Source organism: Pezoporus wallicus, unplaced genomic scaffold (assembly GCF_028554395.1).
Source record: "Pezoporus wallicus isolate ANWC-B61680 ecotype Strahan unplaced genomic scaffold, APGP_CSIRO_Pwel_v1 contig_4485, whole genome shotgun sequence".
Lineage (NCBI taxonomy): Eukaryota > Metazoa > Chordata > Aves > Psittaciformes > Psittacidae > Pezoporus > Pezoporus wallicus.
The window spans coordinates 474,801-502,794 of record NW_026641983.1 but is presented as its reverse complement, the minus strand read 5'-3'; the positions used below and the strand labels follow the sequence as shown (position 1 = coordinate 502,794).

Sequence of the window (27,994 nt, the reverse complement as noted above, 5' to 3'; positions counted from 1 at the left end):
CGATTAAAAGAGACAAGTCTGGTAAGTCAGAACAGAATGGTAATTTCTGAATATTAGAGTGAAGCAACATGTTCAATACTTCTCTACCTGTGGAAATTTGATAAATTCAGCTTAGTAACTAATGCCTGGACTGTGTATTAGTGAACTAGTTTTCCTAGTTCCATTGCTTAGTTCTGTTAGAGTTTATTGCATGTGGGAGAGTGGGTTGTTCTCACAGTGATATGTTCCAGGCAGACAAAAAGAAGTAGGATGGTTTGGAAGGGTGAGGAAAATTGGTGTTTTATTCAGATAGTGCACAAGGTATATGATGCAGTATTTCTCTGCGTATAGATCAAGGAGAGTCTTCTTTCACACTTTATTCAAAATGGTGTTGGTACTGTGATACATTAAATTAGGAATTAGTTCAAGCTGGATTATCTAAAGGATGGTGGATCAGTGCAGGCTGCTCTTCATCGCTACTCTTGATTTTACTTGGGTGATCAGGTCCTTTAGGATTTTCCTTCTGCATCTTCAACAGCTACCTAAAGCTGTGCATGCATTTCCCAGGTATATATGTGCATATGCGTGTGGGAGGTGTTTGTAGCAGAGTTAAAGCTGTACATCCTTAAAAGTCTATCTTTCAGAATGATTTAGTCTGCTAGCACAGAAAAAAAACCCAAACAACAAAACTTTTTCTTAAAGTATTATGAAATTATTCATATGGTAGTATCTGTATTCTATTTAACCATAAAGGGGTTTATCATGTATTTAGTGTAAGGCCAAAAAGGAGTTTTCTTTATTTTCATGTGTTCAAAATCTGACAGTGGAAATTCCTCCATTTAGCTGTCCACAGAGAAAAGGCATCTTATACCTACCAACTGCAAATTAATTTACAGCTGCCAAAGTTTTATCCTGTTTGGGAATTAGGATTAGTATTTTCTTTTTTTTGTCCAGAAATGGAAAAACAGTCAAACTCAGTTTCGCCTCCCTGTTCCTCAGTCCATAAAGTTTTCTTTGTGCTGAAGAAAATGTACATAGAAGGTGCAGAAGAGGAGTGAATTTGGCAGATGTCACTAACACATGCCTTTCACTAGGACATAGTTCAACTTCTTATTCTATCGCTCTTTCTTTGAAAATTGATCTGCAATCATACAGGAGCTATCTATATTGTATCTTTGGCTTTTTGTTGTCAGCTAAGTGGGAGCAAGAAATATAGTTTTCATCATTGCATCTCTCTGATAAAGTTTTTTCCTCCCTCTGTGTTCTCAAGGCAACATGGTTTAGCATTTTTAAACAAAGTAGTCAATGGTGATTATAAGAACAGACCTTCATGATTTTTAAGTCAAGAGTCCAAAAGTGCCTCCTAAGAAATGACAATTTGTTTACCAAATCCCTTCAAACAATAGCTGTTTCAAACAGGAATAATAATGAGAGATTTGTTGTATTAAGCAGAACTGGGTATAAATTAATGTAATATTTTCCTTTTCATGTATGCAGAAGTGTTGCAAATATATGAGATTTAATGTTGTTTTTTCATCTTTCTTCACTTCCTTGTTATTCAGATTTTGCTAGAAGAAATATTTTAATAGTGAAGCTGTGTTCAGCAGAAATATGGTACCATGTTTTGTTTCCTATCAGCCATATCACCTAATTACAGTAAAAACTTGTTATTACACTAACACAGCTGAATATTGATCTCTGCAACTGCATTTACCATGTAAATGTAGGCATAATAATATTTAAATGCTCTGTGAAGGTGCTATTAGGCTTTGTTAGTTATGTGTAACATCTTATGCTCCGTGTAGAAGAGAAGGGTCCAAATGAATGGAGTTTTGACAGATTGAGACTTTTTTAGCAGTTCCCATAAAGCAGGACAGAGCATATCCCTTGTAGAACAGAAGTCCCTTTGCCATCGATGGGTGTCCTACTTCTCATTGCTGCTCTGGGTCTGATGAGTTCACCTGTGCGCATGCTATGTGGAGCGGATCCAGAGAAGGGCAATGGAGCTGGTGAACGGCATGGACCACAAGTCTGATAAGAAACAACTGAGGGAACTGGGGGGGGTTAGTCTGGAGAGGAGGAGGCTCAGGGGAGCTTCAACAACTACCTGAAAGGAGGATGGAGCCCAAAGGTGGCTGGCCTCTGCTCCCAGGGATCAAGGGATATGACAAGAGGAAATGATCTCAAGCTGCACCAGGGGAGGTTTAGATTGGATATTAGGAACAATTTCTTCCCCAAAAGGGTGGTCAGGCATTGGTGCAGGCTGCCCAGGGCAGTGGTGGAATCACCATCATCCCTGGAAGTTTTCACATACTGTGTAGATGAGGCCCTTAGTGACATGGCTTAGTGGTGGACTTGGCAATGCTGCAGTAAAGGTTGGACTTGATGATCTTAAAGGTCTTTAACAACATGGTTGGTTGTGTGATTCTATGATTTTATGCACTGGTAGAGCAAGAAACGGGAAGGATTTCTTGCACCTTTGTCAGTCTCAAACCCTTGCTAAACTGGCGCCAACTTCACTGGAGCATTTTGAAGTCTTTGGCAGGAATGTGCTGTCAGTGTATAGAATATGTTATGTATGTATGGAATGTGGGGGATCTTATTCTTCATTATTATTGTAGACACAAGCTGCACTTGAAAGACATTGAATGTTGACTGGATTAAACTCAATTAAATATAGCGGCAAGGACTTTAGGCTGTGTTACACACCCCTCACGCCTCAACCTACAATACCCCAGTATACACAATATATAACTGAAATATATTGTTAAATAAATTCAGGGGGTTTTTTTAAACAGTAAGCCCTTAGATTTATTTGAACAGAAACAGCTTCTCCTAGAGGACTCCTAGCTTTTAAAATGCATGCTTGCAATCAATGAAAACTTTCATAAAGGACGTTTCAGTTACTTTTATCTAAAACTTTTACCCATAGAAACAGAAACAATTTGGGGGCCTGGTGGAAGGTCAAGCTCATTAGCTTAAGTTCTGGAAAATGTGCTCTAGTGCTGATAAGAAAGAGCACTCTGCTGAAGCTGAATGGATTAAGCTGCTTATTTGTGTTAGAATACATCAGTTTTCATTGAGAAAATGTATTGTACAAACAACCGCCATACTTGCATGTGAGCAAAGGTGAGGCAGGTGCACCAGTTAATGAGGGATCTAAATCATGTTTTTACTGACAGCCTGTGGCACACGGGCAGGTCTAGGGCAGGTGCTCAAATTCATGAAGAAAATAAATGGGGAAACATCTCTTTTTATGCTACAGAAAGTACTACACATTTTCATAAAGAAGGAGCTTGGGACTTCATTCACTTGAGTGGAACAACAGGCTATTCCCTTGGGATTTTTACCATGTTGTGAAAGTGAGAAAGCAAAACAGTCCTGCACTGTGATATGTTATTGCATTAGCAGCTTTTCATTGTATCAGATAGGACGGAAGGGTTTCTTTTTCACTGCAAAGGTGCAAAACTTGCCATCTCATGCTCTTTTATGTTCACATAGCTCCTATGCATTGTAGTGGGGAGGGCTGATGCTGTTGCTGGAAGGTAGCGGATTAGCAGCTGAAAAAAAAACCCCAACCCAAACCTGAAGTAACTTTTCAGCTCATAAAGCTTTTATGAGCTGAAAAATGCTTGTGGGGGTGTTATTTAACAGTGGTTGAGGGGCTGCTGGAAACATAACTCCTGTTTGTATCAGGAGTAATTTGCACACCTGCATTTTTTGGAGACATTTAAAAGTCTTTATTTAGTGAGTAAGTTTCAAAGTGCTTATTGGACCCTGGGACTCACACCAGCTCTGTCTGGTTTCTTGTCCCCTCCAGCTTTGAACAGAATGAAATTGCAGGAACTTATGCTTTGTAGATGTGGAATTTTATGAAACCTTTGTGTTTCAACATGCAATTCTCTGACATGCATATTTCTGCCTTAGCAGTGTAAGAAGGCATGTGGAATTTGAATGAAATGCAGAATGGTAATGAGTCATAGTCATAAACCTTAACAAAGAAGGCAGAATAGAGTCTTTTCAGGTCTGTCTTGGGCCTTGTCTTAAAATTCATATAATCCTGTTGTCTTCACAGATCCTTCTGGAGGGCTGTCTCAGATCATCATGGCTCTCTTTAAGTCTGATTCCAATATAGAGCCTGAATTGCTTCTTGGCCAGTTTATACTTATGTTTATTCTTGCTGGTATTGTCTTTTGCTTGAATAGGTCTTTTTTCTTTCTGATATTTATCCCTTGATACTTTTATTTCTCTGTTCAGTTATAGAGAATAACCATGTCCCCTTTCAGCTTTAATTTTACTAACTTCTGAAGGGCTGAGCAAGTGAAAATGTGCTGGGAGGAAAGACTCTGTCTCTGTTCTGGAGACTCTGAGTGTCAGGATGGTGCTCTAACCAGACCAGATGATTGAGTGGAGGGAGAGGAGCAACCTGCTTTGCAACACCATTTCTGGGCAGCACCTCACTTGCAAGAGAGCCAATTTAAAAGCATGCATCGTGTAGGCTAGTATCTGTCTGCACCTGTACCTACATTATTCTCTTTAAACCATTTTATTTATGCCCTCTGGCAAATATCTATCTGGACAGTCTTTGTAGTATACACATATGTGCTACGTGTAATTTTTTGTGTACCTTTCAAAAATTACATGTGTCAATTATTGTGTTAGAGAGACTTCTGATGAAGGTGAGGAGACTGTCTATTATGTGCTGAAATCACCATTTGTTTTCACTCAAATGAAAAGTATATGCTTTATGTTTATTCATAGCACCTATTTCAAATCAAAGTCTGTTGGAAAGTTGCTGTCTTGTATTCACTGCATTCTGCTGCTTTATGCAGTGTCTGATAACATGCCCAAGTGGATGTGTAAGAAAAGAACTTTCCTGCTTATGCAAGCTGTTCAGCTTTCCCAACAAATGTTTAGTTCTTGATATCGCTATCAGCTTTTTAAGACAAGAAGAGTTACAAATTTAACTAAGCATTGTGTTGAGCCATTTAATTTCTAAGGGCATTTCAACTTGCATCCATTTGAATGTGGTGTTCCTGTCCCATCCCAAACCATGGCCATAGTTTATTGGTACTGTGTAAATAGACTGATCTTAGTTCATTTCTGGTGGGATGTTGAAGCAACAGTCAAAATGGCCTCACATAGGTTGAATGAAATTTCCATCTTATTAAGTAGAAAATCTCCTATTTATTTAATGGAGGGCTGGGCATGTTTCCTTATTAACTGTAATGTTCCAACTGACGAGTATGGCAGCTCCTCATCAGCTTTGGAGGAAAACCACATTGCCTGCTGGCCTGAGTGTCCTGCAGTCACTGCACTGTGCTGCAGTGCCCAATAAGACCATATGGACATGGTCTTATTTCAGTGTTTGGATTAGAAATGCTATCCTTCCTGGTAGTGTTTTGTTTTGAGCCCTGGCCTTATGTGTTCAGTTGGGAAAGAAAGCCACCTAGTAATTCTGAAAGGGGGGATGACAAGAAATCTGGAGAGGGGCTTTTGACAAGGGCCTGTAGCAACCAGACAATGGGAATGTCTTTAGCCTAACAGAGGAGAGATTGAGATGAGACCTTAGGCAGAAGTTCTTCCCTGTGAGAGTGATGAGGCCCTGGCACAGGTTGCCCAGAGAAGCTGTGGCTGCCCCTTGCCTGACCTTGCTCAAGGCCAGGTTGGATGGAGGTTTGATCCACCTGGTCTAGTGGAAGGTGTCCCTGCCCATGGCAGGGGGTTGGAACTGGATGAGCTTTAAGGTCTCTTCCAACCCAAACCAGTCTGGGATTCTACAGTTTCAAATGAAACTGCTTTGTCAGTGTACTATCACTACTCAAGTAATTTTCATGCCCTGAATGAGCAAAATCTCTGTGTTATTCATAAAACGTGGCACAGAGAGAGACAAGTTCTTGTTTTGTCTAGAGTAACTGAAGTGTTAAATGCTAAGTAACATGGCCAGGTTCTCATGTCATCTTCCCCAGTGTAATTACACCATAGTAAATTCCAATGAGGTGATTGAGAGCAGAATTGTTGTAGGAATGTGGGGATGGTAGGTATCAGAATGTCTTCATAACAATTATAACTTCTGGTTCATTCAATAACTAGATGATTTTTTGATTCAGAAGGAGTTTGCCTCATATATTTAACCCAAACTGATAGACTTATTTCTTAATTGAACTGGTTGGAATTTTCCTATATTAAAATACTCATGTTGTACTGATCCTGTTTAGGGCTTTTAAAAATAGGTTGGACACCATCACATATAAATCATATTTAAAATGCACTAGCAGCAATTCCCTGTTTGAATGCAAGCCCTAATAAACAAATAATTGTAATAAATTTAAGGTTTTGGTACATTGCTTTCCCAAAACAAAGGAAAAAATATTCCAACTCCATATCCAAAAGAGCTCAAATTTGAGGCTTAGAAAGTTTCACAAGAAGGTAAGTCTATGAATTAATAAGTAGTCTTTAGGCCACTATTACTGGCTCTTCCTGAAGGCTTATTATAGAACAATAATTTTTTTTTCACATTCCTTTATAGACTTCCATAGATACAAGGAAAAACCTTCTCATATTAAATGCTGTTCAGAGGATGCCTACATATTTCCTGCTGCTTTTGCAGTGTTTCCAAGGAAACATCTCAGATCTAGACTAGGGATTATACATTTCTGGCTTTCTTATACCTCTTTGTTTATTCATGAGAGAAACGAAGGGATTTTATTCATAGGTACAATGTAATTTTTCATAATTCTGTTGTGAAAGATAGGAATCCTTTTAGAAGTTTTGTTTACACATGGACAAAGTCTTAAGAAACCCTGTTGTAGAAAAGATAAGCTGTCTTGCAGATAGAAACACAATCTGATTTAATTTTTCTTGAGGAAAGGGGTTTTCTATACCAAAGTTTTTTGAATGTGTCCATATTGTAAAAAATCATACTATTTATGATGATGGTATAATCTTTTCTGCCTCTTTCAGAAAACATTATCTATACCATTTTATTTTACATGAAATGATTCATTGGAGATAGTGAAACTCTTACTGAATACAGAATGTGGTCCTGGAAGTGTAAATAAAAGGGTACATGTAAGTGGCTCAAAGGCAAAAGAACTTAATAGAAAGGCATTCCTTTAAGATGGGTCACTTAACAATTGTTCTAAAAGCACTTCAAAAGTATCTGTTGGCTATTCTTTTTGAGTATTTTTTTAGGGGGATCTTTTTTTGCAGCTGCTCTTTGCATGTTTTAGATTTAATTAAATTAGTCATTGCTAATCCATCTAGGTTTTTTCCTATCTTTCTTTTTTTTGGAAGTGTTTAGATGATAAATCTGATTAGTAATATACATACAATCCACTGGTGTCTTTCAAGATACTTGTGAATTATTTCCTGGCACAAGTCAAGATGTGTTCAGAGTGAGTACTGCATGTTTTGTGTCGCCTTAGGGAACATGGAGCTGAAGTTATCTATTTTCTTTTCTATAGAGTAATTCACACTTTAAAAAAAACACCAAAAACCTGCTCAGTGAATTGTACTAGGACTTGTCTGACCACTCATCTATTACCAATATGTTTAAATGAGGACAACTCAGTTAAAAAATTTACATCAAAATTTCTCTTCATTAACGATTAAAGTTAAAATCCCTAAGGAGAGGAAACGCAGTTGGAATTTTGTTCTTCATCAGGGGTAATCTTATCTACCAGCTGTCTATGCCTGCTTTGGTATTACCTCTGTTGTACTTCATAACTTTTTTTTTAATCAACATTAGCTTAAATAGTGCATAACAAACACTATTTTTTAACCTTTTTAACCATAAACTTGGATTTTCTTCATCAAGAAAGAGTTCCATAGCTTCAGTGGGAAGTTTTGGGCATTAGGAAAAGAACTTCTACATATGTGATGATTTTTTTTTTTTGTTGCTGTTTCCCAAAATAACAGCAAAGAATATGCTTATATGTACACAGACTAGCACCAGGATTTTTTTATATACTGCCATAGGACTTCTTACAAGGGCCTGTAGGGACCGCACAAAGGGGAATTGCTTTAACCTGACAGAGGGGAGACTGAGATGAGCTCTTAGGCAGTTCTTCCTGTGAGTCCCTCGAACAGGTTGCCCAGAGAAGCTGTGGCTGCCCCATCCTTGGCAGTGCTCAAGGCCAAGTTGAACGTGGCTTGGAGCAACCTGGTCTAGTGGAAGGTGTCCCTGCCCATGGCCAGGGGTTTGGAACTGGATGAGCTTTAAGGTCCGTTCCAGCCCAACCCAGTCTGTTATTCTAGAGTTTCAAATGAAACAGCTTTGTCAATATCCAATCACTACTTTCACTTTCATCTTTTTTTTTTTTTTTACTTTTTTCATGCCCTGAATGATCAAAATCTCTGTGTTGGAACTGGATGAGGTTGTAGGTCTCTTCTAACACAAGCCAGTCTGTGATTCTACCATTCTATGATTTTATTGTGGGATTTTGTCTAAACTGTCTTATCCTTTATTAGAAATAGTGAGTGAAATGCTTCTTGGGTTATTCATGCATTTAATACTCAGGCTTGTAGTAAATTTTCAGTGGCATATTTGGACAAATATTAAGTATTACAAGCAGAATTCTTGAATCCTTTAGAAATGATGTGTACACTTGATACAACTGACAGGCAAGGATAAAGACCACAGGTGGTTTCACATCTGGTGAAACCAGAGAGTGGTAATGGGGTTGCAATGGTAAGTGAACCTAGAAAAAGTTGTCACAGTGTCTTTTACCTTAGTTCAGTTACTCCTATTTATGCTTGAAGAAAACAAAGTTAGTGTAAGCTTCCACAGAATTTCTTGGCCTGATCATCTGCACAGCTAAATTTGCTTGATTTCAAGTCATGAGGGAGAATGGCATTAATGTCAAACTCAACATAGTTTGGAAATTACTAAATTAAAGTAGGCAATATCTTGGTTTTGCTGATTACGGGTGCTGGATGCAGAAGTTTGGCATTGCTATGTGATAAGCGCTGCTGAGCATAGTAGTGCACAGAATGGATAGCAATTTAGCATAGTATTGCATTACCAGGATTACCAGATGACCTAACAGAACGTAAGCTAGTTGCATCCTCTACCCTACATGAAATAGGAAAACTATGAAAATCAATGAAACTGAAGTATTTCTGCATCTCCAAAATGTTACTCAAGCATTTATTTGTTCTTACCTTAATTATTTGGCTTCTTAGGCTATTCATTTTTTTTTATCAGTTTATTCTGTCCACATTCAGAGCCTGTCAAGCATGTGCTAATTCTAAGTCGGTAACTATATAACCATTCTCAGTACAGGATGGAGTTTGTACTAATAGGTTCATAGTCAAAAGTTTACCCCTCTGCTATGGTTTTAGTGCTGCATGAAACTTGCCACAGCTAGGCATCTATTTTCAGCTGCAGCTGGATGAAAATTTCTGTTGTTATGTATTGTCCAACAAAAATGTCTTTTTAATACATCGTGTTTCTAAAACCAGATTAATATTTTTCCGAGACAAATGTCACACTTTCCCAAGAGAAAACAAAACAAAATAAAACAAAACAAAACATCTAGATGGAAAACCTTCTTCTAAAAGAAAAATGGAACTATTCCTCATTTTTATGTATGTGATTATCTTGTAAAAAAAGAAGCCCATGCTCTGTGTGCATTATACAGACTTTTTCCCAGCTCTGAGCAATGAAATGGCTAAATATTTGCAGGTAAACTACAGCTTGTTCTCAGATAAGTCTTCTCTAATTGTAAGCTTATTCTAGAGTATTTGCTGTATTAGGCTTCTTTTCCTGCTCTGCTTTTCTTTCTGTTTCATCTGCTGTTCACAAGTCTCTGCAGAGTTCAGGAAAGTATGAGGATCAAAAGCACCCCAGAAGTTGATCCAGGTAGATATTATGTGTTAAAATACTGTTTACTACTTAATTTTTGAAAGGCTTTCAAGCATATGGCTCTGCTCTGCTTTCCCTAATATTGTGTCTGAAGGAGGGAGTCACGCTTCTATCATTCCTCTTGTAGCAGTGGGGTTTTTACAGCCTTACATTTGTTTATCTGAGAATCTGGTCTATTTCTAGGCTGCTTTGGATGTTTAAAACCCAAAGTAATCATGTTTGTTAACCCCTATACCTAAATTTATACCTAAATTTGCCCTCCCTTCCTCCTTCGCTTCCTTCTTCTCTTTCCTTTTTCTTCATCTCTTTCTCTCTTTCCTCCTTTCACACCAGATTTTTGTTGTAGGGCCAGAACTGGTTCCTTCTTGTGCTACCTATGCAATGGCAGAAGTATTTCAGTTTTCCTCAATGTAACAACGGTGTAAGTGTATCCAAGGGATGGTGTTGAAATGGGATAAGAAAGGGCAAGACCTGCTGATATCTCACTCTTTCGACCTGCTGATATCTCACTCTTTCTACCTTAGTCATGGAATACCACACTGAAATAATTTTGGTGAGAAGTTGCTTTCCTTCCCAGCCAGGTCTTCTGTTCACCAGCTAACTGGGTGTGTTGTTCTTGGAGTTGGACTTTTATATATATATATATATATATATATAAGAGAATCATATCCAAACAGACCTGCTCATGCATATACTGCATGACTGTAGAATCTGTTGAATCTGTCTTTTTGCATTGCTTAGGAATTCAGCTGAAGAAAATTATTTATTACTTGCCAGTTGTTTGTTTGTGGTTGTTTAGCCCTGCAGAGCTTTAGAATTGTCTTCTTGTAGGCAGTAAGCAAAAAGTTATCATTAGAAGGATGGTCATGTCACGAACCACTTAGGAGGAGCTACTGCTGCTTGGAGTGCCATTCTGTTAATGACATGTTGGAATAGGAAGGAAGTGGGAATTGCTGTCCTTAGAATATTGTATGGCAAATACCCAGTCATTATCTAGGGAATGGTATCCTGCATTTGCTGAGGCTCAGACATGACATTGCAAGGCTGCCATTTTTAACAACTTGATGTTTTACTCAATCTATTTTTTCTTAACAAGTTCACTGCTGTGTCAGGGAGGGGAACACAGGAAGTACTGAGGCTGAAGGAAACACCAGGGGTTCCCAGCAGTCTTCATGATAAGCTTTTATAACAACACGTTTCCTCAACTCCTGTCATGGTTTTCATATCATCATGTCTATCACTTTAGAATTCAGCAGGGATGTTTAAGGCCAGCCACAGAGGCCAGAGCCCTGTGCAAAGCAGATGTCCACATCAGCAACATCCACTTCCCACAGGTGTTTGTGGTTACAGCCAACAACTTTGTCAAGATGGAACTTGAAGGAATGGTATAGCTGTGAAAAGGCTGCAGTTTAGGAACATGCCAGCAATTGATATTCAGGGTTTCAATGGGGCTGTATCTCGCATGGAAACAGAGACACCCAAATGTGCTAAAGCAGGCTGGAAAAGAGAATTGGAGTAGGCAAGGCTGACTACCCACCTTGAATTGCTTTCAACTCCTACCCAGCCAGCTGCACAAAAATTGTTCAAGTACTTCCTTCCAGAAATCTACTTGGGTAGTTGAGATTTTTATGCAGGGTCAATTTAGATACAGTTTTTTAATCATTATTTTTACTGCTGAGATTTCAGAAATTCAGACTTCTCTTTTGACTGTCAGAGGGAGAAAAATACATAACGTTTGGTAAAATTTAGAAGGTTAAAAAGAAAATAAAAGGCTATTGAAATGTGTCCTGCATTGTTAAGCCTTTCTAAAGGGAGCCAAAGTTAACAGAAGTTTTAGAAATATATATCCAGCTGGGGAGCTTTTAAGTTAACTAAATAAAATGTTTTGTTTATCTAGACTCAAAAGTAATCAAGAACTGTATTTTACTACACCTCATCATACATACTAGTCATGTTAACATGAGGTAGAACGATTAAAATAATCAAGAATTTAATTATTTCTGGACCTTTCTTTGTTGCCTTTTACTTAAGTGTGTATAATACTAGCTATGTTTCTTTAATACCTTAGATCAGCTCTTTGGCAGTATTCCCACCTTTTCCTGACTGGGGATACGGGGTATGCCTGAAGCACTATTGCACTTTGACTGTGCTTAGTAGGCTAATGATATTACAAGATCGCACAAGTTAGAAGAATTGCATGAACTGAAGGCTGACACTTGGAATTTTCCTTCAGCAGGAAATGTCTGTATTCCAAAATCTTATTTCTTTTGAAATGAGATGAAAAGAGCAACTAAAAAATCCCTTTTCTATGAAACAAAATGGCCCAAAAGATGTTATCAGAATGCTTTATTTCTGTAAAAGTGAAGCTTTCTGTTCCAATTTAAATGTAATATTTTAAGGAAGAAAAAGCCTCAAATACAAAGGTTTTGAAACAACAGAAACAAAAAAAAATATCTTTTTGTTCAATTTGGTATGGAGACAATCTTGCCAGATCACTACTTCTTCAGTATGCTTTTAAAACAAAATCTATTCAGTAAGACTGGCAGGTTTCTGGGGAATTGGTTGGGTTTTGTTTTGCTGGAAGAGTTTCAGCAAGCTGTAGTCATAAAACTGCTTGAATCCACAAAGACTGCAAATCTGGTCCCTGGCAGAACTGAGATTTAGGGGAGTCAATATGTGACATAAGGCTGTTAAAGACTTTCCTTGTGATAGTTCCTCTTCCAAGCCAGATACGAGACGTCACTGGACTTTCAAAGGGTTTAAATAAAACATTTTAAACTTCTTCTATTTAGAGGACTCTTAAATATTTTCCAGATGAAATAGAGACACCTGTTGGCTTAATTTAAGTCAGCTAAATTTAAGTCTGCTGGCTGTAGCCTTGCTCTTTAGAAGTCACCAAAGCCATCAAAAGTGCTCCACAGATGTGCGCAGATTTTGAGATGACACATTAAAGACATTGGTTTGTGTTACTCAAAAAGTCTTAATCAAACACAGTGTCCATTACTCCGTGGATTGTTTGCTTGGATGTGCTTTTCAAAGCAGCTTCAATCTGTAGCAAATCATAGAATCACAGACTGGTTTGTGTTTGAAGGAACCCTAAAGCTCATCCAGTTCCAACTCCCTGTCATGGGCAGGGACACCTTCCACAAGACCACGTTGCTCCAAGCCCCATCCAAATTGTCCTGAAACGCTGCCAGGGATGGGGCAGCCACAGTTTCTCTGGGCAACCTGTGCCAGGGCCTCACCATGTTCGTAGTGTACAAAAATAAGTAATATGATGAATCGTGTCTTCCTTCAGTCTTCATTGCTGTCTATGTGTTTTTCACAGCATATTTTTACAATCTGTTCCTGCAACGACTTTCTTAGAATAAAGTTTTTTGAATGAGTAGAGGTCTGATCAATAGCTGCTTATGAAGCTTGAGACATCTGACTTGATTGTGCCAAGTGTTAAGTATTAGATATTTTGTACCTAGCTTTACAAGATATATACAGGAAAGAAAAGAAAAGAAATAAGGTGACACAACATGGAAAAAAAGAGTAGTTAACATGTATGCATGGAGTAAAACCCCATGGATTTTCTCTTTTATTTTACCTTGAATTATTTATTACTTTTCTGTCTGAACCAAGCTTTTTTGTTTTCATTGCAAGTTACTGCATTACCTTTGTCAGTCACTGAATTTGCAGAAATTTGATAGAAAACCACATGTATACAATATTTTAATGTCATATATAATATATACAGTACTCTAGTCATACCATTGTCTAAATTAGCCCTGATATAACTCAGTTGAAGCCCAAACCCAAATATTTCAGTTATTGAGTGCAGGAAGGAATTTGACTAATGCAAGCTATTCTGTTTTTTTTCATTCTAACTTGTGTTGTGTTTACCAGTTCTTGGTAGTGAATGTTATGAAGCTTGTGATAGTGTCACATTATGCAATGAAATGGATGTTTTTTGAAATGAACAGTCAAAAATGTTTTTGGCCTTTCCCCCCCCCCCCCCCTTTTTAGAGCTATTCTAATCAAAATATGGAGCCTGAAGTCCACAGAACATTTTATGAATCTTTCTGTGAATTTCATGGGTTTATTGTACTTCTAGTCCTAAAAAAGGCTGAACTCTGTTACTTGTCAGAAAGAGCTCACCATGTTGCTCTGAAGCAATGAATGGGCAAATTGCAGGAATGTTACATGTAGGGTGCCAAATTAGGTGCTATCAGTCCCATTTTCAATGAGACTTCACAAAACTGTCCTAAATCCATAAGTATTTAAATGGAAGAGTTTATTTTTTTCTGAAAGTTTGGAAAACATCATAATCTGTGTTCTATTTAATTCTCTGTTAATTCTTCTACAGCTGCTTCTCTGAAGTTTGTTTATTTTTGAGAGAGAAAATGGTCTTTACTGCTTACCCTCTCAAAAATTATCTTTCTCAAGAAAGAACGTTGCTATGCATTACACGTCCTTTGGGTGTTGAGAAGTTAGCTTGATCGTCAATAACACAGACACAACTTCTATATTTGACCCAGTGACAAATTAACATGGGTTTAGAACCAATTGTCATTAGAAAGTTTGTAATGAAAACTAGTGCCGAATCAGTCAGTCTCTCTGTGATTATACGTAGTAGCAGTCAACTCTTCCTGTGGCTAAAAAGCACCCTGTAGCCAGAACGATTTCCATTTCTTGCACATAGTTGACTGTTATTGAGATAGATGCCTATTCCATACAGTTAATTTAAGACATTTAGACATATTAAATGGATCAAGGAACACTCTAGGCTGCATATACACTCATCCACCTTTCTATTTAATTTTCTAGTGTGTACCTCATCACTTTCCTCAATAAGAGGCTTTACAGATAAATTCCTTTTGGGGCTTGTTTGGATTGGCAGTCTGAACTGGCAGCCCTTGCTTTTACTACTTTTTAGCTACTTCGTTTTTACTTTCTTTTTCTTGGAGTCACAATAATAAAACACCTCTTTAAACAAGTGCTCCTTTTGGCTCATTTGCCATGATAATCTGTGAACTATTGATAAACACATTTAGAAGCCAAACTCCTTCCTTTTAAAGTCCTCATTTCATCTCTTATTAAAAATCTCAAGTCTGCATGTTTTTACCCACAGTTGGAGTGGACATGAACATAATTAGGGGCAACATGTGGCAGCTGCATCCAGCCAGTTTAAAACTGCTGCAAATTTTCTTGTGTCTGCCCTAAGGTCGAACAGACCAGTTCAACAGATAAGACTTTTCCCTCCTGTATTCATATTTTATAGTAGTATTTAGTTTTTTATCCTTGTGTCTTACTTATAGGACAAGATAATATGAGCTATATTGTTGCATAGATTCTTGGCCATCTCTGGGGTTTAAGAGATTTTCCACAGCTGTTATTCCTGAGCACTGTAAACTTGATTACTAACACTGAATAATCAAAGCTCTAGAAAGGAGAAAAAATTCTAATTAAAGAAAAAAAAAATCCATTTTATTAATCACTACTTTTTAAAAAGCTGATGGTTTGTTTTTCTTTTCCTTTTTTTTTTTTTTGTCTGTTTGTTTGAAAAAGAGCCCAAACAAAAATGCTTAGTATTTAATGAAAGAGCCTTCTGAAAGTTAATTATTGGAATATCATACCTTTAGCTAATTTTCTTTAATGTGGATCTTTGTGGCATGTGTGATCTTGAAAAAGGTAACAAAGTAAAAGTAAAGTCTGATAGAGATCTTTGCATATGTAAGAATTTTTATATGTCTTCTAGGTGAATTTTGAACAGATGTTGTTCACTAAATTTATTACCTACCATAAATGACTTAGCATGAGTTAGTAATTTGAGGGACTCCCAGGTGTGCATTGTTTCAAAAATAATACACTGGTCAGAACTTGTTAGTCATGGTATCCTCCTACAAATTGCAGCTTATCCAGATCCATCCAGGTTTAATATATTTTTTTTAATGTCTACTTCTGTGTAAAAAGCATGCTACATGTGTTGTTCACACAATCCTAACAGCTGTGTATGAAATCATAGTTAATTTGTATTCTACATTACGCTATATAGCAGGTTAGGTATATATTTCCTTCTTAAGTTATGCACACAGTAAGCTATCTTTCTTGCCCATGCACATTTCAATATATAGTACTCTGGTTCTGAATGTCGGTGCAGTTATTTTAAAGTGGATTTACTGAGAATTACAAGCTCTCAAAGCTCCCTAGCAGCTCTGACTTGCCATCCTTCTTTCAGTTAATGAATTCTCATTTATTCTTGCATACACTGTTTTGCAAAGAAGGTGTACAATTCTGTGTTGATTAGAGCTTCTACTTCTATGAAAATATGATTCTTCAGTATGTTATATGCTAGAATTTGTGGATTCTGAATGTGAAGTTATTAGACATCCCTCCTCACATCATATTGCAGATCTTGGACAAATAACTAAATTCTTGTTTTTATGCTTGAATGAAATTTTAAAAGGAGATCTGGGCAGACAAGTAAATGGCTGCAGAAGATATATTTTTTTTCTGTGGCATTGGGCAGCCTCTGTAAATATTACTTTATATTGAGAAAAATTAGAGTTGCAGAGGCATATTCTATAGGTCTATATTTATTTTCTTATTTGCATTGCTTAGCTTTGTCTCAGTCTGATTTCTGGTAAAGGTTAGTGCGTGTCTCATATCCATGGAAGCAGTTGCTGCAGGCTGGGGCCAGAGTCTTTTGGTCTTCATATGGTTTTCATCTTGTCTATTTCTTACCTCTGCTGAATAGTGTAGGATAAATTAGCTTATATGTGGGTTTAGGATTAAACATTGGTGGCAATGGACAGCATTATATGAGCAATGTGTTCAGTATACACAAAGATTTTAATTAGAAAGTTAAACACTGTGGTGGCATTTAACTTGGTGTGAGTAGACGAACCTGCTGAATTTACTGTATTTCACTTTGAAATTTTTGTTGTTTGGTTGTTTTTTTTGTTGTTTTTTTTTTCTCGGATTGTTTGTACTTCATATATCTATTATAATGCGCAACTGTTGTTGTCACTTAGGGATTATGAAAAGCTCTTTTTTTTTTGCAGATCATCCGGTGAATGAATTTTTGGATCTGTTCAGTCACCACATGCTTCCTCATGCAGTAGATGAATCCCACATTGATGCAGAATCAGCTCAGACTGAGCCCTGTACTTCAGACTCTGTGCAGGATTCATCTGAATATATAATATTGGATCCTTTCTTTCCAAACTTTGTAGAGTTTGAAGAAGAGGAAGACTGTGAAAATACTACTGATGTTACAACTCCTCCAGCTTTGCAGTTCATCAATGGAAAGCAACAAGTTACTAGTCCACCTAAGAGCACAAAAGCTGAGGAAGCGAGAAGTGACCAAATTGAAAGTGTTGCACATTCCAAAAATGTAACCTTTTCTCAAATCAATGAAACAAACAAATTTATAATACCTGAAAATGAAGCATCTGGTACTATGCAACCAAGCAAAGCTGGAGAAATGATAGGGGCATTTGAAGTTACACAACCAACAGCAGATGTTGCAATGTTAGAACCTGTTTATAGTGGTGAGTTAGAAGTTGCTACGACTGATAAATCAGTAGCCATTACTACTTCATATGTGCAGTCTCTGCAAAAAAATAAAGAGACTGTAACATGGCGTGGAACTGAGGAGACATCTACTAAAGATACAAAAAACTTGCTTCTGATTACTAATGAATCTTCTGGAGATGGCTCCATTGAACCTGATTTATCCAGATCTGTCTTCTCAGAAATTGTGACAATGTCAAGAAAGAAAGATAGCGGAAAAAATTCTGGCACAACTTCTGTTCCTGCTGTATTTGCTGTGGAAGGTTCTGTTGTAACTGCTTCTCTGGATACAGTTTTTAATACTGCTACAGTAGGCACGGGTATGAATGACCTTCTTTCAGAAGAGCCATCCCCTACTCCAGGAAATCATTATAAATCAACTATTAAATTTACTCCAAACTCCCCTGTTGAAAGTCTTATGGAAACAAGCAGTCATACAGGAAAGCCTGAGATGGGTGCTGCTTCTTTTATAGTTCCAGAAGGATCTGGAGATGTAGAAAAGGACATCACTATAACTTCAGCCATGACAACGGAAATGGCAGTAACAGAAGCATTTTCAATGCAAGATATTTCTTTGGGTTCTGAAACAGTACTGCCAACAGAAATTTCTATAACCACTTCAGGAATCACTTCTGCTTTACCCAGAGGAATCAGCACTCTCTATTCTGCTTTTGATCAAAGTCCTGAATTAACTGTTGCCACCAATTCTGTGTATGAGTTTATTACAGAAGAAGTTGCCAGCTCTTTTGTAACTGAAAAGAATATAAAAAATGAAAAAGAAGTGCAAACCACTGTTTATTCAAGTCAGGAAAACTCAGCTACTGCTGCAGAGGGAAATTCAGAGTTCAATGAACTTGGGAGCACTACTAGTGAAGTCAGAACTGTAAGACAAGGCCCCACCCCCCTCAGAAAAACAGTACTGGTAACAGGTACCATGAGTTCTGAAATGAAAAAGCTCACCACTATTCCTCTGTTGAGAGAGAAACATCTTTTTATAAATGAAGGATCAGCAGAAGAACCAGCAGACATATTTTCAGGGGGTCCCACGAGAAAAGTAGAAAGTACTGACTCACCATTTACTGAGTCAGGTTCTGGAAACATAGATGTTATCATTGAGTCTGCTACTTTGACTTCAGTTCCAATAAGAGCTATCACCGAAACACAAACAGAAAAGCATGAAGGAAAAGTTTACAGTATATATGACACTTCACTGAAGAACACAACAACAGAATATGAAGAACATGCAAGACCAGATGAATCAGCAATATCAATTTCAAGTACTAGGTCAGATGGCTTGACAAAGAAGCCTGAAGTAACAAGTCAGATGCCCCAGGATGTGTTTAGTACAGGAAACCTGGGAGAACAGCAGCAGGAAACAGAACCAGCTTACACAGCTCCTTCTGAAGTAAAATCTAGTCCTGAGTCTAGAAAAGAGGTAATATCTCATGTTGCATCAGGAGTTAAAACTGAAGATTTAGAAACAACTAAGGTCACACCATCTCCAGAATCAGTGGTTAGTAACAGCCCTTATGACATCATGGTGACACATGGTACTGGCAGTGCAGAAGGAGTAGCAGTATCTACAGAAAGCAGAAATGCAGAAGTTAGTTCTTCAGCTGTCTCATTAGGAAAGATTCTCCTGATTGAGCACGGCTCTGGAGAAGAATTCAAAGGTGACAGCAGCACCACAGAACTAATGTCTAATGGACCCATTAAAGAAATACTTGGAAGTCATTTCCCATTTATTGATCAGGGATCTGGGGAAGCAGACACATTCAGTGAATCATTTACAAAACCAGCAGTTTCACCCACTGGGGAACCAGAAACACAAGAAAAGTATGACAAAAAAGTTGTCAGCACACTACCCATGAATCATGCTTTCACTACTGAACTTGGCAAGCTAGTCACAAGTATTGAACATGAATCAACCACAATGGAAACTGTAACTGACATGAGAATGGAAGAGAAAAAAATTGATGAACTGATAGTGAGATATTTTTCTACGAAGACTCCTTTGGTGGAAGATATGTATTCCAGAGAAGGTTTGCCACTGGAAATTTCAGCAAAAGCTGTAGAACCTTCTGAAGAAGCAACAATAGACCCTTTATGTAAAAATACACAGGCTACCCATGAACATACAGGATTATTAAATGTTCCTACTGTATACAGTCTGTATTCAGAAGAAAAGGAATTAGAAACTGAATCTGTTAAAAAAAACCTTTTGTCATTTAATGATGACAGAGTAACTGAACCTTCAAAGATTGAAAGGAAATACATAAGCTCTCCAGGTACAGATACAGAGCAAAAGGAGGAGTTGGTACAAAATATTTTCCCTATGAAAGATATTCCCAGTTCATTCCTGACACCCAAAGAAGAAAAGCTGTCAAATAACGAGCTTATCGGTGATGCATTATTTTCAGGACAAGGGTCAGGAGATGACCTTGCTGTTATTTCTGCTGTAATGCCATTAGCTGTCAAAGAAATTACAAGTACTTTAAGTCCTCATACTTCTCATGCTGCAAATTTGGGACCCAAACTATCAACTGACAGGACACAAGACTTTGACAGAGGAAGCACTGAATCAAATGTTGATGTTAATGAAGAAGTTACAAGTCCTGTAGCTGGGCTGTTGTTAAAACCAGAAAACCAGTTTCCCAGCTCAGTGATCACCAGTTCCCCAGCTTTAGCAGAAGAGAGTTCCAATAGCTTCACCTCTGAAGAGATTAAAGAGGTGACACATTATTTTGTTGCAACTTCAAAACCCCACGATAAGGAAGCTAACTATAAGAAAGGAGAAAATGAAATAAGTGGGAGAACATCTACTTCTAAAGCTGGTTCTCTAGAGAAAACTTTAAATTTACTGTTTAAACATAGTGTAACTCCCATTTCTGTAATACTGAGTGGAACTCCCAATCTTGAAACAGAAGGATCGCTTGTAACCTCAACAACAAAAATGCCAGGCAGAGTATTATCTGAAAGCTCTGGAGAAGGGTCTGGCTGGGTTGGTGATTTGGATTCATTTTCAGATATGTTTACTCATTTGTCAATACCCCCTGTGTCAAAGGTAGAACTAAATGCTTCGTCTAGTGCTACTGAGGAAGCTTATTCTGAAGTTACGACAGAGGCACCAATAGATGGACCACAGACTGTCATCACAGGACTGGCATCCCTTTTTACAGAAGATAAAGAGATTGTGGCAAATCCATCTGCTGTTCAATCAAAGACAGCTGCATCAGAAGAGCTAACAAGGGATACTGGGATATATGAGAAAATTATCCCAGTGATTGATGATAAGAGAAGTGTTATATTGAACATCTCTGTTTATGGTGATATTACACTAATTGAAGAAAGACTTCAAATCCCATCAGAAGAAACAACTATTATAGACATGGATCACTCTAAATCAATGCCTGAAGATATAATAAGTGTGCAGACAATGCCAAATCTTGTTATACAGTCAACATATGGTGGTGATGATAGCATGACAGCTGAAGAGGAGAAATATGAATCAACACCTAAAATTTTCATAACCAAAGAGAAGACACTTGGATCTGATGATAGTCTTCCTTCAACTACTTCCAGTCAGCCAAGCAGTGAATCAATAACATCTGGACACAGACCAAAATCAGATGACAAGGATCTAGGTTCAGGGAATGCAAGGAAGTTTGCGACAGAAACTCTCATTGCTACTGAACTCTCTGAACTGGGCATTTTCCTTCCTACAGTGCCATCACTGGCAAACCATCATGTGCTTCATGAGTCTAAACATGTTGTAACAAGCACAACAGATGACAACTACAAGCTGAATACTTCAGCAAAAAACGAAGTAATAACAGATCAAAGTGAAACAGTCTCTGGCTTTTCTGGAATGGGACAAGAAGAACTGGATGATAAGCTGCCTGTGATTCCTTCTCTTACACCAGTTTTTACTACTGAGGCAGACAGGATTTTGACAACTGACATGCTTGATGTAAGTATTGTCACCACACAGCATACATCCCAGCTGACAACTGCATCATCTAGCAAGAATGACAGAAAACATCCCACAGTATACACAAGCACAAAATCGGCATCAGTACAGTATGAAGAAACAGATTCAGGCTTTTATTCAGTGCGTCAAACTCCTAAATCTTCAGTGACTGTTCAGTTGGTTAATGGAGTATCTGAGTACTCTGATGTAATCATTCCAAGTACATCATCTTCAAAGGATTCAGATCAGCCTGATCATTCATCAGCCAGAACTTTCAAAGAGGTCAGTTCTGATATTGCAGCAACATATAAACCTCCCACCACTGACCTTCTTGACAGGACAGAGTATCCTCTGCTGGAGTTTTCCCCCAAGCCTGTTTCAGAAAGCACAACTACTGAAAGTACTCCTCACTTTAACAGTTTTGTAACAGACAGGACAGAAGACACAGAAACCTCTATAACTGATTTGGCTGTTGAAGAAGAAGCTACTCTTTCTGGAGATTCTCCATCAGTACATGTCTTGCCTACTGCTTTTCTGAATTTCAGAGAAAGTGTGAGCACAGGTGTTCCAAATGTTAGCACAGTAAAAGTTGAAGATTCCTTGGGGAGAGTGGACAATTCTCATCAAGAAGATGACAGAAGTACTGAGAGAGAGATCCCATGGCTTTTTTCCACACCTGTTTCAGATTCATCCAATAGCATTGAAAGTGATGCATTTAAGCCTGACCAGGAAGCAGTTACAATGCTAGCTTCATCTTCACAGCCTTTGGATGCAAGCACAGAAATACAATCAGCTTTGTCTGAGCAACAGGAGATCACAACTGTTTCTTCTAACATTGCAACAAACAACTTTACCCCTGCAAACAGTCTGTTTCAGAATGAGCAGTCTACGATAAGCTTTGAGGAGCCAAACACTATTGAACTTGTAACTTCATCATTTTTCCTTCGGGAAGTCACTAATGGATCAGATTTCCTGGTTGGCACCAGTGTGGGTTCAGTTGAAGGCACAGCAGTGCAAATTCCAGGTAACTTCCAAATACAATCACTGTTGTATATGTTTGTTGTGATACATGTAAATGTGTGTCTTAACTCTGATAAGAGGTATGACAATCAGAGCACTGTGTGAAATAACAGCAGAACTCGTGAGGCTCAAGCTTTGAAATCCACATGATCATAACCCTTACAAAGTGAAGGAAGATAGGAGGACCAAATCTCAAGCTCACTGACTTTCCTGAGGTTTCTTTTTTCCTCAGCATTGTGGAGCTTTGGATCAGACTTGAGGTGACAAGCCAGTTCTAAAAGACAGGAAGGTAACATTGATTGTGGTAGAGAATTCAGCTGTAACTGTTTGATTTTCCAATTTCAGATAATTTTGTCTGATAGCTTTTTTGTATGGGCATGACAACAGTACTTACACAATCGGTTTATAGTTAGGATTGGTTTATAACATCTTGAAGTTGACTAGGAGAATGGATCTATAGTGTGTATTCTAAGATCAGAATTTTCTATAAAAAGTAATTTTTCTTAGCCTGCAAGATGACTTTTCAGACAAGAGAAAACCGAGACTTCATGTTTTAAGCCTGTCTGTAACTTTCAATGGTTGATACAGTGTCTGACTTATAAATTGAAGATCTTTTAGTTAAATGTTATTTGCCACAGTATTTTGTTTAACGTAATGGTTATTAGGCAGCATTTCGCCAAATACACAGATGAGGCAGGTAGGGTCACTTCAATTGCTTCAATTCACATTTTACCTAGATATAGTTGATGAAAGAATTGAACCAGCTTAATTTCATGTGGTTTTCTATTATTTTTCGTCAAATAATCCAGGAAGCTATTAATCTGAAAATGTTAACTGGGAAAATATCCAGTCCATAGGAGGACAAGCAAATGGTAAACGCACAAGAAACATCCTTGGGTGCTTAACATAGCCTTATGTTTGGGACTTTCAGGAAGCAGTCCCATAGAAAACACCCTATTTTATGGATATGATCCGAATAATTTCAAAACCTCCAAAGCAAAATCATGGCCACTAAATTACAATCCCAACTTATGTAGACAGGGTTTTCATGTGGAGGCTTCTAACCGAAGCTTCTGCTCTCCCGTGACTAGATAGAGAACTTAGTACTTTAAGGAGACGTCTTTGAATGTCTAATTTGTCAAGGGTAAAATAGACGTTACTTACCTTTTATTTCATAAACCAGAGTCAGATTGTTTTGGAAAAATGTAACCAAAAATCTAAACTTTTCTTATGTTTCTAAATTAATTTAGGTTACAGAACTCACCCATTTTTTTTAAGTTTCCAAAGCCAAGGCTTACTTCTTGTATCCCAGAAGGGCTATCTTCCTGATTATCCTCTGACTCTGAGATACTCAAAAAATGGTTATGTATACTTGTTAATTGCTCCTATGCATTAAATAAAATGCAAATACCTAGGTTTCTAAACTCAGATGATATAAGCATCACTAGAAGGCATAAAGCTCTGCAAGGAAAAGCCGTTTAAATGGTAACTCCCATAACAACTGAGGATTTCACAGCAGGTAAGCATTTTTCTTAGTGTTTAGTTATGGATGTATTCAGTACCTTTGTGTTCTTGAGATGTGTTTTAAAGAAAGGTGGGAAGTACGCATGTGTGAAAGTATTCTTTCAAAGAAATAAGACCTTTGGGGCATTGATTGATTAAATATAAGTAAGTGAAACAACAGCAACCAGCTAGTATGTTCTGTGTACCCAATCATTCCATATAAACTAACCCTGCTCAAAAAAAAAAAAAAAGCAAGCATTTTCCATTCATTTTGCATATTTTTAACTATTTTCAGCTATAATTAATTACCATGTCATGCAAACTAAATCCTCAATAGAATACCATAGCTTTCAAATATAGTACAAATTGCTATGAAAAACTGTAATTCTAAAAGTTATTTATACTGGTTCATAGTAAATGCCATGTTGTTAAAATTGTTAAAGTTGAAAATAGCAATGCCTGAAAATAAGCTTTACTACTATATAAAATGATCTTATTCTCCTTAGCGTATTATGTTAATAGAGTTTCTCTAACTACACTAAAGCCTGATACATCCATGCAGTAATGAAGAACTATTTTTTCTTCTAAAAAATAAAAGACACCAGTTCCTTGAAGCTACAGAGTCAATTTCCTTTTTCTACTCATTCAACAGGCCAAGATCCATGCAAAAGCAATCCCTGCCTTAATGGTGGTACATGCTATCCGCGTGGCTCATTTTACATCTGTACATGTTTGCCAGGTTTCAACGGCGAGCAGTGTGAATTAGGTAAGCTGATGCAATCTAGGCACTTACTGAGTATAAAACCTTCATACATGAGATCTGCAGAAGTGTTGTGTTTTGAAGTTAAAGAATACATAGACATTTGAAAAATTCTATAGTGAGGCCTTGTTAAGAAGAGAACAATAAAGTGAAGGAGGTTCACTTATACCCCTTTTCTCTCTTCCCTTAGACTGGACAAACATGTACACACACAAATGTAAGAGTTGTAAATGAACTACATGACCTAGAATTCATTACACTGAATTCGCAAATACATCACATAAAACCAGATAAACATTAATATTTGGGATAGTTCTTGGGATAGTTTTTAAGAACTCAGGAGTCAGAGTACAGGATATAAAATTGTGGATCAGTAATGTCACATTTCCTAAGGAAATTGCTGCTTGGCTTGTGGCTGAAGAGGCCTGCATTAGGCATAGTAAAATTAGTTATCATGCAAATAAACCATTCCCTTGGATCTTTTGCAATAATTCTGGATTATTATAGAATCATAGAATAGGTAGAGGTGGAAAGGTCCTTAAGATCAGCTAGTTCCAACCCCACTGCCATGGACAGGGACACCTCACACTAAATCATGTCACCCAAGGCTCTGTCCAACCTGGCCTTGAACACCGCCAGGAATGGAGTGAGTGAACTGGTCCTAGTATGACTAGGTCCAGTCCTAGTGGTGACTGCATGACTAGGTCTGAAGAACATTTCCCTTCTAGGAAGGGGGTGGATTATGAAAATACTTTTACCTTTATGTTGTAGATATGGATGAATGCCAGTCTAACCCATGCCGGAATGGAGCCACGTGTATAGACGGCCTCAATACCTTTACTTGCTTGTGTCTGCCAAGCTATATAGGTGCTCTTTGTGAACAAGGTAAGGTGTATTCTTTAATCTATGGTGATTGAGGTCATCCCTTTCCATTTCAACACTCTTCTGGAGAAACTAGGCAAACCCTTCTAAAAATGAGAGGACGAAGAAACAGTAAAAATGTGGGGAGTCATCAGTGGTGAGGAGAGATTACAGTTTTTGAGTATGTTAGACTCCCATGATTTGTGGCTCAGTTTTTGCTTAAGGTTGCAACTGTACCATCTTTTGCAGATGGATGACAGCAAACTCTATCCAAGTGCTAACCTGACTGGAAGTAACATTACTGTTGTACCAAATATAAATGGTTACAGTAGGGAGTTTCTGTGCCAAAATAACAGACACACAGTTTTCAGGTGGCTCCAAGGCAAGCACAGCCTGCCTCTATTGGCTTGCACATTACAGTCAAGTCACGTAACAACATTCTCTCATTACTGTAGTGATGCTTGTGGGATAATGCGTGGGAGTAGAATTACTCTTTGATGAAGCTTCTCTCTTAAAAAATAGTATACAGTGTGAAAGACATATCAGAACCCATCACTTCCAATAAGCTTTACTGAAAAGTAGGAATAGTCCACTGAATATGCTAGATTATATACCTGGGGGACCTTGATAACTTCATCCCAGAATTTTCAAATTTATTTGTTCTGTGATTATTTTAGGTAAAGTAGGTACAGAATCACAATTATGAGGAAGTTGTAAAAGGCTTTCTAACTAGACAGCAGAAATCAGATTAAATATCCAAGTTTCTGTAATTGTTAGAACATTACCTGTAAGAAATCCCAATGTACTTGCAAGAAATATTTACAGTGCAAGATGATTACTCAATATGTTCATGTAGGAGGAAAAGTAGGGTAGCAAAATCTCAGTAAAATTAATGAAGGAATTTCTATGGGAAAAATAAATGGTGTTTTAAAGGATACTTTCCAAAGCTTGTGAAAATACTTTTTTCCTTCAGCTGAATGGTTTTGGTCACAGGTGAATGAACTAGACCTTTGAATTTGTTTAATTAACATTGGGTTTTTTTTCATGTCTTTTTCTCATCTTTGGTGAAAAGCAGTTTGCAAACTTCCAGCTCAACCCGTAGAGATTCGTTCGTTAGAGCTGAGAACTCCTGAAGCTGATCAACTCCAGCATTTTTCACTGTTTAACTTTTACAGTAGACTGGCTAATCTTGTAATTTGAAAAGGCTTTCCCAATCTGTTCTCCCAAATTATAAACTGACTGTGTTTTCATAAGAAAAGTAATAAATGTTCTCACTCCCTTCCTCCTCCCCCTCATTCCAGCAAATCCATAACAAAGAGTAGGTCTGAGTACCATGGTAGCTTTCAGCTGCTTTTTATGACCAACCTGAGAGCGCATTTTAGGTGGTTAATAGGAACATTTCCTCATTTGTCAATCACAACCAGAGTTCTGCTTTGGAATTTAAATTTCCTCCACTTAAAGTCCTACAGTGGTTTGGGACTTAGCAAAAGCGCTTAGTGCCAAATTTCCACTCCACCAGACAAAATAAAACAGTGTTGGCAATTCAGACATGGCTGTCTGGCAAACAAGTTTTATTTCAAGGCACCGGTCCTGACCTCACTAGATTTAAAGACCAGCCAGGATGACAGAATGCGTACCTCAGTGCCACAGGAAAGGTGGAGTTGATCACACTGAGATTATATTTCATTACTTCTGTAATTTTATTCCTCCAATATATATACTATTTGTTTTAGAAAGCTTTGAAAAAAGTGAAGAGGAAGAGCTGTCTTAGGCGCAGTGCTGAGTATTCAAAATGGCATGGGAGAAAATGTGAGCAGCAAGCATGCATTGGCTCTGGAAACGAAACTCAAAGTAGGGGACAATTCCACCATGTCCAGGTCCCACAGCACTGGTGTAGAAGAAACACAGAGCTCAGAATTTTACCCAAATGCCCCCATGAGACTTTTCTAGTCTAAGGGATCTTCAGCTGATGTGTTATGCCTATGTCAGTGTTAGGAGGGGTTGTGACAACAGGACAGTGCAGCTTCACATCAGGAAGCTCCTGCAGGAGTATAAGTTAGAGGAGCCTTCAGGGAGATCCAAAATAGGGTAAGGGAATGCAGTCCTGTGACTCAGTGAGCTGTAACTGGCTCCTTTACAGACGTTTCTCTTGCCAAGTGGAAACAGTGCAGCAGACAATCTGAGCCCAGGAACTTCTTCCTGAAAAGAGCTAAAGTGGTCTGATACTAGAAATAAGAGCAGCTGAGAGTGTTTCTTTTTTAAACTAGATTGGTAACTCAGTAAGCCAGCATCACTTCTGGTTCAGACTAGATTAAAAGTAGAGTACCTCTGGGTAGATAGTACCCTTTTTTGCCCACCACAATTATCTTTTCAAAGTACAGATGCATATTTTGCATGTCACTTGATAACATTTAACGACACTTCTTAAAATGCAAAAATATCGCAAGAACAGTTTTTCAAAGTACGACTGCAG

At 37.8% G+C, this 27,994-nt stretch overlaps 1 protein-coding gene across 4 annotated transcripts in view; it reads left to right on the top strand.

The window, feature by feature from the left end:
* VCAN (versican) overlaps positions 1 to 27,994 on the top strand; it is a 105,696-nt gene that overhangs the window by 56,921 nt on the left and 20,781 nt on the right. For 3 of the 4 annotated variants that reach the window (XM_057426397.1, XM_057426396.1, XM_057426398.1), the window contains exons 8-10: positions 16,897 to 22,401; positions 24,553 to 24,666; positions 25,432 to 25,545. In XM_057426397.1, the coding sequence (XP_057282380.1) occupies positions 16,897 to 22,401; positions 24,553 to 24,666; positions 25,432 to 25,545 (5,733 nt within the window). The remainder of the gene's footprint in view (positions 1 to 16,896; positions 22,402 to 24,552; positions 24,667 to 25,431; positions 25,546 to 27,994) is intronic. The other variant, XM_057426399.1, reaches the window with a different exon arrangement.